This window comes from Apteryx rowi, unplaced genomic scaffold, assembly GCF_003343035.1.
Source record: "Apteryx rowi isolate R43461 unplaced genomic scaffold, aptRow1 scaffold_21, whole genome shotgun sequence".
Taxonomy (NCBI): Eukaryota; Metazoa; Chordata; class Aves; order Apterygiformes; family Apterygidae; genus Apteryx; species Apteryx rowi.
In genome coordinates this window covers 3,914,086-3,928,129 of record NW_020448419.1, presented here as the reverse complement: position 1 = coordinate 3,928,129, position 14,044 = coordinate 3,914,086, and the positions used below count along the sequence as shown (strand labels likewise).

Genomic DNA, 14,044 nt, shown 5'->3' with positions numbered 1-14,044 from the left:
TTTGGAAATTTATCTTTTACAAGTGCATTATTCTACGGCTGTTTTATGAGCCACGGCTTGCAATAACAGCCCAGCTTTCCCTAGTGAATCTGGCAGGGCTAAAAGCGCTCATCACCACAGCACCACAACACACCAGCAACATTATTTAATGTATAATGCACCAAAGAGTTGGTATCATTCCAGGTTGTTTATTTATGAAAAACACATCGACTCCATCAGATCTCCCCTAACTTACTCCCCTAATTTACTAACTAACTTACTGAGTGCTTACTGACACGGGACTACAGCAAATTGTAGAAGATGCTCAGTTATTTTCCTTGGTTCAACGAAAAAGCTAAACAGCTGTTTCAGATGGGTGGCTAAAGCAATAAGGCAAATACCCTTCGGACACAGACTTCCCTGAACTCAGGGTCAGCGAAGAGCAGTGGTGTCCCGGTATCAGGGGCCACCCATAACTACTCCGTAAGCACGAACTACTTACTTATCTTGTTTTTATGCAGCCATGGGCTACTTGGAGCTCTTACTCCAGACTTTTTATACCTGGCATGATCAGACAAATTTATGTTTGCAGAAGCACATTTCTTTTACTCTGCCTAAGAAACTAAATAAAAACCCTTTCCTAGAAGCAGTCCCTTTTCTTTGATTTACACAAAATAGCACAAACAATAATATCCCAGCCTCTCTTTATTTTACAATAAAATTCAATACTACCATGCATTGTGTCTCATGCTGGGTGGATGAGTCTACAGAGCACAGCTTTGCGATCGTTTTGCCTGTCAGCACACCAATTACCTGAACTGCAACCTTCACTATTGCCAATAAAATCAGAAGCAATGCCACTAAGGTCAGTGCAAAACCAGTATGAAGTCAGAATAAAGCCTCAGGAATAAGGCTGGAAATTCTACGTGTTTTTTCCTGCTGGAGTGTGACAGAAATCTATAAAACTAAAATTAAATTAATAATTGCTTTGTGTAAGCTTAGCCACATGGATTATACAATATGTTTTACATATGCAGTGATAAACATGCAAGCATAGGTTTACAGGAAGACAAAGACATGTGAATCTTTACTTGCATAATGAATAATCTCTTTCCAAGGCTAATTTCAAAACTGTCTCAAAAGAACTCACAGAAGGAGGCCCTTCCACGACACCGAGTGATTTTACAAATTAAATTGATTTAGTATCTACAGTCATAATGCATTCAGAGACTAGAGCAGCAATCTGTTTTGGTGATCCCTCTGAAACTTTAACTGCAGTACTACGGACAAAAGGGTCTCTGGTCTCAGTTAAGAGGTCCTCCTGTCAAAGCAGTAACTTAAGAAAAAGAAGTTTAAAAGCTTCAGCCTGACTCATCATTCACTACAAAATATGTCATGTAATTAACTCAGGCTTTTGTCAGGACCATTATGGGGATCACTGATGGTGATTCATGTGCAGGGAATCTTTTTCTTTACAGAATGGTGTAAAGCCCTATTTCCAGCTACTTACAAGTAAAAGATAAACGTTTTGCATCCTTATATTCTGGATTGTCTCACTAGCAGAACAGGCCATTGTTTCTGCAGTGACAGTTCCGACAATCACAGTTTTCATAAGCATTGGAATTTTGCCCAGGTTTCATGTCACACTTTCAGCCATTTTCAAAATTAGCTTACTATGATGCCAGGCAGAGAAGTTGGCCCACTGACCAGGTCTGTAAAAAATATCCAACCCGTTAAAAGCTTTGGGCATAAACTTGCTATCCTTCTCATGCGAGCTGGGGGTTGGCCTAAATTATTCTGTGAAACGCTCCTCTGAAGTCATTGGACATATTGCTGAAGCAAAAAAAGGATGGATTGGGCTCCAATTCCCATCAAAGTTGTTTTAAATAGATTTCATTACCTTGATAGATCTGTTTATCTACTCAGAATAGACTGTCTCCAGTAACTGTGGTTTCTCAACAACCTGTTATCCCTCTCTCTTACACAACTGTATTTCATACACACATAATATGGGTAGAATTTATTTTCAGACATAATATGGCCTTGTAACCCAGATCCCTATTTTCCCTAACCTAGTGAGCAAGTCTTCCTGTCCTTGGCTCCAACTCTTCAATGAAAATTCAGGACTATCCTGCTAACACGATGGTGTGTGTTGGAAAATGGTACCTGATTATCATGAACTCCAAGGTAGAAATGACTAACGTGCTGGGGAGAGTGAGGCCTCTGTAAATAGTATTACTAACCGTACAAGTACATCATCAAAGGCTCAGCATTTCTAGGGGGGAAGTGACTCATCACTGCTTTTCACATTGTCATTTGGCCCCTGCTTACGTTTTTCTTTCTCCCCAGTGAGGTAAGGTGGAAGGGGGTTCTTAGCATTTTGTAAAAGAATCCTGGTTAAATACAAAGCCAGCAAAGTCACAGGACGAGTATATTACAGAGCACTCTAACCACTAGCCTAAGTAACAGTGCTTAATTACATACAGGCTTATACCATAGAAGTTTTTCTTTGGAGAACGCTACTTCATTTGCATTAATTTGCACCAGTATTGGGTTTTATTGGGAACTGAACAACCGATGCAGATAAACCACAAAAAATTACTGTATCATATGAAAAACAAAATCATGCATATTTTAAAGCCTACAATGGACCAACCATTCTAATTATTAGTTGATGTCAGTTCTTAAAACTTACAAGAAAAAAAAGAAAAGAAAAAAGCAGGCAGCCAATGGATTGAGTTGTACCTTCCTAAAGATTCGTTAAAACAATCATGGAGATTCTAACGATAGCTCATAAAACAGTGAGAGGTGCACTGCAGATGCTAAGTACTTATAAACACATGCCAACAGAGTATTAATGATTCCACCTGAGTGTCAAAAGCTATCTCCCAGTTGTTCATCAGGTTGTTGTTCTGTATTGATGAGAAAAATACATGAAACACAACAAAACTATCTGGGATTGGGAGAGGAGAATTAATAATTGAACTCACTTAGTTCATATTGATATGGAGACTGTTTTTCCCCACACTGACAGTAAGCTATTACGACTAGTTTCCTCGACCAATACTGAACTACAAACAATTTGCAAATTCTCAACTGATACTCAAATTCTGTTTGAAAAATGTCTTTCATTTCTGAATTTGTGTAATGCATCAAAAAAAAACCCAAAAACTTCTGCTATTGAACGATGATCAGCACATACAGTGGCTTGAACCACGTCAAATTCTGCTAAGCTTAATTTCAACTCCTAGAAAAAGCATGGTATCATTCAGAAAAAAGTCAATCCCACTTCAGAAGCATGTCCCTAATTCAAAAAAAACTTCCAATGAATCATTTATTGTCAAAAGCTTTATTTCAGAGACGATTTAAAGCACATGCTTAACTGTGTCCCTTAGATCCACATTCCAGCTACTGCCCTGAGAATCTCAAGTTTAAGCAGAAGCTTGTATTTGCCTTGAGCTGAAGTCTCTAATGTTAAATACTCTAGATGAAACATACTGAATAAAGGCACAGTAGTGACCCAAAGCCTGTCCAGCAAAGCTGGAGTTTTGCCCTAAAGCAAAACTCCAACTGACTTCCCAGCAGCCAGGATTTCATCTATGCACTGTACAAGCACTTCCGTAAATGTTTAACTTGGTCCATGAAATTATTGCTAATGAAGTCAAGGCCTGTTTATTTTTTGAAAGTGTGGGTAAATACCAACAACAATATTCCAATATTGTCAAGAATACAAAAGTGGTTTTGCTTGGAAAAATGCATGTCTAGATTCTGCTTTACTTTTTCATACCTACAAACCAGAAAATACAGCTAAAATACAGGTTAACTTATACAAACACTGACATTAAAAAAAAGTCAAGAAAAGTATCTTACTAAAGCGTCAGCAAACAGAGAAAATCAAATTGGGGATATTAGCTTATTTTCCATACTATTTTGTATTTTGGCTTCAATAGGTATATTTCACTCTCGTTAAAACTGAGACTCTGGATACTAACGCTGATTTCTTAACTGAATACATTGGGTTTCCAAGAGCTTAAAGACACCAAATCTCCCCTGTCCTCCAGAATTGTGTCTACTCCTGGCTGGCATACTGACAGCACAGTACTTTGGTATGTCCACATCAACACTCAAGATTTACAACAAACTGAGGGATAGGATTATCTCACCTCCAAAACCATCAGGCACATATGTTTTAAGCACAATGTTGCAGAAAACTGTCGGAAGAGAGAGTGGTTTGTTGCCCTCATTCCGAAGGGAAATGTGTCTGTAACCTGCTTGCAGACCATCCAGAGGCAGGATCCTCTGACCAATCAACTTATTATTGTCATCATACACTGCTATTCTCAGGACAGCAAGATCAGGGAGAATCACCTGGAAAGCCATAAAATGAAGAAATTCAATGACTCTAGCACAGTAGCACCCTCCCCACCTCCCATGTTTGAAGCAATCTGCTCATTCACTTTGTATGCCGGAAACACAGTCTATCATCACTGTAAGATAATGTCATTCCCCTTCGCTGAGGCAAACTGTGTACTTTCAGATGCCTCTTTCCTAGAAAAGCTTTCTTCACCCTAAATAGCAGGCAGATTTCAGAATACGCAATCCTGCAGCTTGCAGCTACACTAGCTTGCACTGGTTTTCGTTATTGGAGAGTGGTGACATTGATAAGCAGGCAGGTAAACACTACATGGGGAATGGCAGATGCAGTGGCAACTAAGGGGTAGATAATGCTAGATCTGGAGGAATAATGACAAGAAGAGGGGGTTGGGATGCATCCAGAAGGGCAATGTAGAAGGGAGAAGAGTGCAAGCGCAAGCTGACAGGGATGTATGTTGAACTGCGGGTTCTGCGGAGAGGAGAAGCGGACAGAGGAGGGCAGGAGAGGGTGAAAGCCCCGCCAAAAGGGCGTGCTCCTGGCAAGCAGAAGTGGGTGCGTGTACTCAGAGCACAAAGGGTACATGGTAGGTATGGTGGGTGGGGGGAGCTGCAGCTGCTTGGATCTGTCAGCCCCCATCTCGACTGACCAAAACAAGAGCAGAATGTCTCCTGCATCCCCGGGAACAAAGGTGCTTGCTCTGAACGCTGCCTCTGTGCAGGGAGCAGTGAGGAGGAGACCGACTAACTGTGAGGGGCAGCCTCTGTGCCCGTCTGCCTTGCCTGTACGCCGGCAGAGGTTTTCTCACTCCTTCCCTACCTGGCTCTTTCATCACTGGTTATGGGCCAAGAGGAAGGATCAAAATAAATTGCCTCTACTATCTCCTCAGACTTCCCCTCCCACCACTTTCATTTTTAAGTCCTAAGGGACACAGAAGGAAGTACACTTTTGGTCTCTGAAGCCACCTGAGCTATTCACAGGCGTCCTGCTCTGCCTGCCTCACAGCACAGGATGAGTGATTACAACTAAGCATTCCCGGCACAGCTTATCACCAGCACTGACCCCCGCCTCCCTCTTACACAACAGAGTGACAACACAAAACTCGGGTTAGAATGACTGAAGCTTTATTTTAAAATCAATTAAAAGAAAAACAACAAAACATGACAGAAGAACAATCAAACGCATTACCTGTGAGCAACTGTGTAGGATTAAACATCAGCTGGAGGAGAACATTGCAACCCAAATAGGGTAGCTGAGATCTCTCCTCTGCAGGCCACAGACCAGCACATCATTCATTACATGATGGGCTCAGACACAGCTTTACTAGGGCAAGGAGAGGGACCAGGAAGGTTATGGTTCCCTCTCCATTAATTTGTTCTAAGGTATCCTGGAAGGCACTCCTGCCTTCATGACTTTCTAGCACCGTGCACCCCAGGTCTTCGTTTCCTCCAACCAGAGGAACCGTTCCTGCTGTGTTTGTTTCACTCATCTGCCTAGCCACCAACAGCTGTCTTGATTAAAACACTCAGCCTGACATGATTAGGGCCTGCGATAAAGGAAAATAACTTCTTGTCTGACCTACAGTATGAGTTATTCAAGAAAATGTGTGACCATGTAATTGTTTATTGCAGGTTAGAGCGGAAAGTCCAAGGACTACTACTCCAACTATTAGCATCAGTCATTACACCCATGTCACGACACCCAGGTCCTCCTCATCCAGACTGAAGCTGTATTTTATGGGCCTTTTGAATTAAGAAATAAGAAGGCAACAGATGCTCATCTAATTGCCAGCAAGCCATGGGCAACTGTGTGATTGCCTGTCACATACCTAATGCATTTTCCCCGTGCCTCCTCATCTGCAGAGAAAAGCACTTAAATTCACATTCATTTCAGAATATATTTGATTCCAGAAAAGCCTCTTGCATAAATTATGCTTCTATTAAAAACTGGTTATACTGTTAAGAAAGCAGACTGTGTGTGTCATATACCAAAGGTAAAGTGGTAAAACCACTCAGCCAAGCCTGTCACTTTGGAAAAGAGCAACAATTTTGCATGACAACAAAACAGGTGTAAGCAAAACAGACATTATCAAAGACGGCACTGCTAACACATGTAGTCTGGATGAAACTCCAGCTGACAAAAAATAAAAAATAAAATAATATATATATGTGTCATATATATAAAGGCTGAGAGATAAAAACTGAACACTGGCAATGACAACTGTGATCTCTCTTTAAATCCCCCATACCAAGAAAAAAAGGTTTGTTTTTCTTTGCTATTGAAAAAAAAAAGTACATGATGCACATGGACTACTGGAGGAGGGAGCTGGAAACACGTCTGAAGAACACAGCACCCTTCCAACTTTTCCATGTAATGACATTGACCTTAGCTTTGGATGCAGCATCTCACCTGCCCTCTGGGCTGAAGGAACAGTGCAAGATAGCAGCCACTGCCAGGGCAGGGAAGAAGAAATCTCCAAGGAATGATGGTGTCCACCAGCGGGGGCTCATTCTGAGCAGACTGCATACCTTGAACACAGGCATGGCCACGGAGGAGGTGGCTACCTCCAAGTGGGAGGAGGAAGCAAAGGGGAGGGAAAAGCCAAACAGAAACAAAAAATCATGTGACAGCTACAGAGGTTATCCATTAGAAAAACAAAACAAAGCAAAATTAAAAAAAAAAAAAACTCTCAAAAGCTTATTTCAGCTTTAATTTGTTTACTGTAGTAAACAGGAGCCCTACAAACCCTTTTTCATGGGAGCAGTACTTATTCATGTGAGCAGTCAGACTGAAGCAGGGAAGGGTGGCTCAAGTGAGCAAGGATGCTCATGTGCAAAAGGGCTAGCAACCACAGACTGTGCTTTCCAAGTATCCTACCTTTCGAAATACAAATGATTCTTCATTGTAAACAGGATTCAGACCATTGTTCATCACCATGCGTGTTCGAAATTCTTTACGTATTGTGTCCGTGGGTAAACCATACATATCCACTTCTACATACGTACCAATTTTTTTGTCTGATAAGAACTGACCAGATATTACCTGCAACATAATGATAGAACAGTAAAGAAAAGCAGTACAGAGAATAACAGCAATAAAAAGTACGCAGTGCTTTAAGAGTACTGGGAATATTGATGATTCTTTATTTAGTGACAGCAGTCTGCAAAACGCTTTCTATAGAACAGATATATTAATTTAATCACATGAAAATGGTAAAAGTAGCATTAATATTGCACTTTTTTCTGAAAAGTTATTGTGTTAAACCTTAAATACATGCTTGTCTTTAAATAGGATTACACAGAGTACAAAACAGTAATGATCTTGCTGCTCTGCACAAGTTAAAAAGAGGCATAATTTAAAAAAAAATGCAACTCCATTATAATATTTGACAGTCTTGTTGTAACAGCTAAACCACACTTCTTTTCTGAAGGAATTCCTCTGTTATACCTCATCCTGAATTTCAGTGTTAATGAAAATAGACACTGAAGGCAAGTAGCAGCCCAGTGGGAAACTCATACCGAGCCTACTACTTTCTAGCAGCTGTTGCTCTTCATACAGCTTAGGGGACTCACTACAGCACCACAGGTAAGCACTGGGCTAGCATGCTTTGCTGGGTTGTGATTCAGCTGAACACACTGCTGTACGCACAGACACACGAGCTATTAGAACTGCAAAGTCCCTGGCTTTTCACTCATGAAAATACCCGCTCAGCTCCTGCCTTAACTCACAAGTTCATTCATATCCCATTCGCCCATAAAGAAAAATGTCAGCAGCAATCAAATTTTTGTTCAAGGTGAATCTTGGATTAAGAATGACAGATTAATCAGTGTTGGAAGAAGAACATTTTCAAAGATGCAACACAGGTAAGAAGAGTTTTGCTTCCAGGTCGCAGATGTTTGTATATCCCTGTGCATACTGAGTTGGTGGCACCAATCCAATGGGGAGGTGTAAACATGATGTTGCTATCCGCACAGTGGTGCTCACAGATAACCACATGAGCGAGCACTTTGGGAATCAGAGGCCAATGATTTGATGGAAGCAGAGTTTAAGGGCATAGGCACATGAAGAAGTCACCTTTGGTGGGAATTTGCAAGTCACTCTGCAGAAACTGATTAAGGTCATCTTCTTGCAGAGCAGTAAGTGTGACATGGACCCATTGAGATAGGAGCACACCAAAGGTATGGAGGAGTGAATGTGTTCCAAGTGCATATGACATGGTATCACACTGCAATTCATTCACATGTCCAGATTCCTAATTTCCTTTCTTACCAACTTTGCTGAGTTCTATAAGGATTGTTGTGTGGTGGTAATACAGAATATATAGCAGATAGTTTTCATTTTAGTTGTACTATAAATTCCTATCTTAGACAACTTTCTACAGAAGTATGCATGTTATAGCCAGCTGACTTTTGGTAGTTTGAGACATTTATTTACATAGGAAACTATACCAGTCAGAAATGGCTGTGCTCACTGTGCCATGGTATGAACAGTTATAAGTCAGCTGGCCCAATTAACTGAGGTCTCACTGGTACATTGAGCACATTAATAAAATATGCTGAATGAAACCACCAGCTTGGGCAATGCTATTCAGCAGCTAGTCTGAAAATATGCTTTAAACTTTCTGTTCTGATGCACTGTCATCTATTATATGTCTTGACTACAGAGAGGTGAATGGAAGCTACTGCTCTGCTTTTACTTAGGTGTAATCTTCAAACTAAGTCACATATCAGTCTAACTCCATATTCTGTGTCTAGGAAACGCAGGATGCTTAAAAAAGAAAAAGAAAAAAAACAACAACAAAAAAACAAACCCAGGTCTCCTCTGTTTTGCTATGTATATAAAATTTGTTTTGATTCTTTTCCAAGTCAAGATTAATCTAGCAACAGCAGATGATTACTCAGTGGCAAATTTTTACTTCATTTAGATGACCCGTTACTTAAAAATAGAGCAAATATTGTTGGTATGATTAAGGAGGGAAGAAAAAAATGAAACCCTTATGCTTTCACCGATCTAAGCTCATTCTGAGCCATTATTTTCTTTTTACAGTCTAACATTCTTCCAAGAAACACTCTCAACAACAAATCTGAAAAGTTACGTGGCTGAGGGGTACGTGACTGGGCTTGGGTCCACTCTTACCTTTTTTATAACAGCATGCTAGTACAAGGGGAGTCCTGCTCTCAGTCAGGGCTTCTAGCTATTACTGTAGTACAAATAAAAGTAATTCAGAATCAAGAAACCATGCAGTGGAGATATGTTCTTCTTATAACCCTGATCCATCTCTCTCTCCCTCCCACTGTTCACATCTACTAGGCATGTTTTGTCTTTAATAAGATTGTACATCCTCCACTGTAGGGACCATACCTTCCCCTGTGTTGATGAGCATTGTATTCTCCAGTAAGGCCCTCAACTCAGAGTAGGCACCAAGCAGTAATCACTGCGAACAAAACCTTTTCTGTTTTTCCTCTGCAATTCTCCAAAGCATTGGCTGACATTATTAATCCAGTTTTACAGGTGCAGGAACAGAAGTATGAAGTTTTATGCTCGTTTTAGTCATACAAGAAGAGCAAGCTGCAAAAGAAGTGAACTAAAAGCTCTCTCTCATCATTCTTAGCACTGTATTCTCATCACCAGATCTCACCAGGCTCCACTTCTTTCTTGGAGGGACTGTACTGCCATCTGACATTAAAAAAACAAAATAACATATTTTTGTTCTTCCGAAGGTGCAAATGAAACGCTGAACGTCTCAAATGCAATGAACCCTTGCTTGGGGAGAGTTTGAAATTTCCATGCTGTGTATAGACAGTGACAATTGAAAAGAAAATTCTTTGGTTAAGCTGCATGTAGGATATTTCAGCTAAGAGAGTGGAAAGTCAAGTCACAAAACAAGATATACAGTTGTCAGTCTCCTTCCAAATTGTGAGAAGATCTAACCATGCTTCATAATTACACCAGAAGTTTTAAGGACTTTGCTCCTCATAGACGACTCCAAAGTTAGGACCTCCATCACATGAACCTTTTTTCTCTGATGTCCAATATGAGGTGAATATACAGGCTGGGCTGCTCCACAAACAGAAAACACCTGTCTTCCATAAGCAACTTCAGCTCTACTCCTGCAACTTCCTCGTCATGCCAGGCTCTCCTGAAGCTTTGATTTCTTCCCTCAAGTAGTGTGCACATAGTTGTCACCCCTCAGACCACAGCGCAGACTTCAAGTTCTACTTGCTTTGAAAATATCCCATCCAAATATGCCCATTACAATCTCCCGCTTGGTCTGTGGTGACAGCTGAAGTTTGTGTAGTTTCCTACTGCCCACAGGAATGAGCTTTACTCATTTATTTATTTGTGAAGGCTGACGTGAACCGCAAAGGGTATGACGGGGTTTAAAATTCAGTGATAATGTGTAATAACAAACCATTTCTAATTATATCATGTTCCATTCAGTTCAAGTAAACACAGATGTCTTAGCCAGCAATCAAATAAAAAAACTGGAAACAGTTTGGTGAAATCCACACAATCCAAACATATTTTCTGTAGATATTATATTTCTGCTCACGTTTAAATGTGATTTTGGATGTTCCAAGATGACAGAAGTTCCTAAATTTCTATTTTACCTGTACGGAACATGTCGCTGCAATTACACCATCTACAGGAGTTTCAGAGAAAGGGTCAAATGTTCGATCTGGTCGCCGCATGAAATCTGGTTTAAGTAGATACCTTATTTTAAGAAAAAGAAGAAAAAAATTATTTTTGTGTGGAAATTAAAATTGTATTAAATATAAATAAAATGGATGTTCTAGCTTTAAACAATGAAGTCTCCTAGGACACTGTAAAATACAGACTAACATTCTAGCTGCAAGTGTGAGGAGGGAAAAATGGAAATATTACAGTTGTCTAAAATATATATAAATGTGAATCTTAATTTTGAATTACCAGCAACTGAAGTATTAAATCTACCCTGGGTTTCAAGACGAAACTAAATGTAATATAATCAAAAACATTTCAAAATAATTTAGGAGTACATTTTAAAAAGACAGTGACTTATCATATAATAAAAATTAGATGCTCTCATTTACTCTAATTCTTTAACACTTTTGAAAAACACAGAGGATTTATTCAATTTTGTTTTAAATGAAGCAGTTCCATAGAGTCAAGATTCATACAATAAATTTCAGCTTGAAGCTAATTTTTTCATCTCAGTTATAAAACCTTTGGGGAGAATAGCTGATAATGTTAGTACTGACAGACTGTTAATTATAGTAGCGTGAAAGGTACTACCATAATAACACTTACAATACATTCCTGAGGACTACACACTGGATCAACATATCAATGAAGCCGATACGTGCACTGATGCAATGAAGCCAATACGTGCACTGATGAATTAAAAACCAAGGATTCTGCCATCAAAATAAAACAGCAGCTGATCCACAGAAATGCTGTGCTACATATGACGGGAATTCTCTTCCACTGATGGAAGAAAACGTCTAACTGGAGTCATCCTGCTAATTCTGCAGCCCTGACAGACAGTAGCTGCTAGCAGCTCATATTTCATCCATGCTCCAGTCTCTCTAGTGAAACACTGGACACAATGTTATAAAGGCCTAGACAAAATTCACAAAGAATTAAAGAAGTGATGGAAAAACTCCAGTGGAAAGAATCTCAATCTGTTTTCTCACTTTTTTACATAACATTTTGGTTTCTGTTTAGGAAAGTAATATTCCTCAGAAAGTAATACTCATCCTCATCACACTATACATGCATGTTATTTCATAATCTTTTATTAATTTAAAGTAGATTATGGGCAGGAAGGAACTATCAGAAATGTTCTTAGCCCATAATTCAGGCCTGTTGAAATCAACAGTGCTCTCATGCTGGAGTAGCTCTATTTAGTTTCACCAGCATGCAACTTGTACATCAGAAAAAATAGTACAGACAGAAAGACATATCATTTTTATTTTCATTGCCCTAAGTGCTATCTCTCTGTGACTAAACTAGCACCACATTTATAATGTAGAGTAGCAAACTATTACCACTATATTACCATGTATTATCACTATATTACTGTAATACCAGAAGACTGATATAAGAACCAAGTAATTTGGTTGAAAATGATGCCAGTGTTTTAGAGAATTAGGTAAGAGTAAACATATGGTCTTCTATCAGGCTTGCAGGTCTAACAATAAAGGAACCACATTCTGCCATTAAAAAAAAAAAGCTTTGTTTTCTTCTGTTTTTATTATTCAGGATTAGTATATCAGTAATGGTTGAAGACTCCAACCAAAATGATCAGGGACTGCACCTTTGTCAAACACAACAGCTGCTATTTGAAGAGTTCACAGCTGAAATAAAGGCCTGGAGGGGCAGAGTACAATTGCCCATTCGGAGGAAGAGGAATTTTCCTAAGCTCCATCCACTCAAATTTTCTTTCTGAGTAAGATTTGCATTAGTAAAAAAGTTATTTCTTTTCCAGGGTGAATTGCAGATTTTAATGTGTTTCTGGACTGCCACTTCCTACAATTCATCAAACTTTCTCTGTTTATCCTATTAAGGTATAAATATTTCAGAATTAGCTATCAGCATTGCTTGAGAATCCCTGTTGATGCAGAATTAATGAGTGAGAACTTGGAGAGATGAAACACTTCAGTGTTCTCTGTGCAATTTGCTCTCCACCTAAAGTACAAAAATAAGAAAAAAAAAATGTTCCCTATGTTCCCTGTGAACTAAGACTCAACCTGCCCAAGTAAATTTGACTATTCTGTGAACTGTGCAACGAATCCCCATACGAGGTTGTATCTTCAAAAAAAGATTCAGAACAGAAGTTGAAGATGGATTTAAATAACTGTGTATGCTATTCATGATCTTCTTCCTAATTTGCACACAAAGCCTCTTCTCTCTCATTAAAAAAATGGACATAATTAAAAAGCATATTCATCACAATATCTCCTTGCAGGGGATAATTCTCCCTGAATTCTGCTAATTTCTACTCTTCACCTAGCATCCCATTTTTCTTTTGTAACACATAATTAATAGTGACAATATTTTATTAAAGCCATAGTAAAGGATTCTGATACACTGTGACAACAGTTTAAATCACATCACTCACCCGCATGATCCATTATATTCAAATTTTCCTTGATTCAATTGCATTGCTAAATCTGTCAAGAGAGAAAAAAAATTAGCATTTTTTCCTCCTGAATAATGCATATCATGAACGATCTCTCTTAGAAAGAAAATAAGACTGTTTGTCCAGAATAATTAGTTTAAATGAAAATTAAATTTAATGCATATAAAAGACACATGCACATAGACACACACACATATCTATATCTATATCTATATCTATATCTATATCTATATCTAAGAAATAAAAGGAAGCAACAGGCAAACTTCTATTTCCTCACAACAGTAACAGCTTTATCAATCAAGCTGAAGTCTAAGCTGTGCTTACAGTCTCTCCCTGAATCCAAACACATCCTGCAGACAGAGAAGCAGCAGACTGTGGTCATGTAAGTGCCTGGGATAGGATTCCTCTCCTCTAACTTTTGAGATCTACAGTAGCGATATCTCCATTTGCACTAGTGATCTAGAATTGCTTTAAATAATGGAGGAATACAGGTACTTTTAATAGCACAATTAATCTCATTCTAAGGCAGACATCTAAAATAGACCAGATGAACCACATCCGAGAAGTGT

The 14,044-nt window shown here is 39.1% G+C and overlaps 1 protein-coding gene across 3 annotated transcripts in view; it reads right to left on the bottom strand.

Annotated features, from left to right (window-relative positions):
- Positions 1–14,044, bottom strand: part of PLCB4 (phospholipase C beta 4) — a 99,774-nt gene that overhangs the window by 36,472 nt on the left and 49,258 nt on the right. For all 3 annotated transcript variants that reach the window (XM_026064161.1, XM_026064162.1, XM_026064163.1), the window contains 4 exons: positions 13,455–13,506; positions 10,963–11,065; positions 7,229–7,393; positions 4,143–4,347 (listed from right to left, as the gene is read on the bottom strand). In XM_026064161.1, coding sequence (XP_025919946.1) covers positions 4,143–4,347; positions 7,229–7,393; positions 10,963–11,065; positions 13,455–13,506 — 525 coding nt within the window. The remainder of the gene's footprint in view (positions 1–4,142; positions 4,348–7,228; positions 7,394–10,962; positions 11,066–13,454; positions 13,507–14,044) is intronic.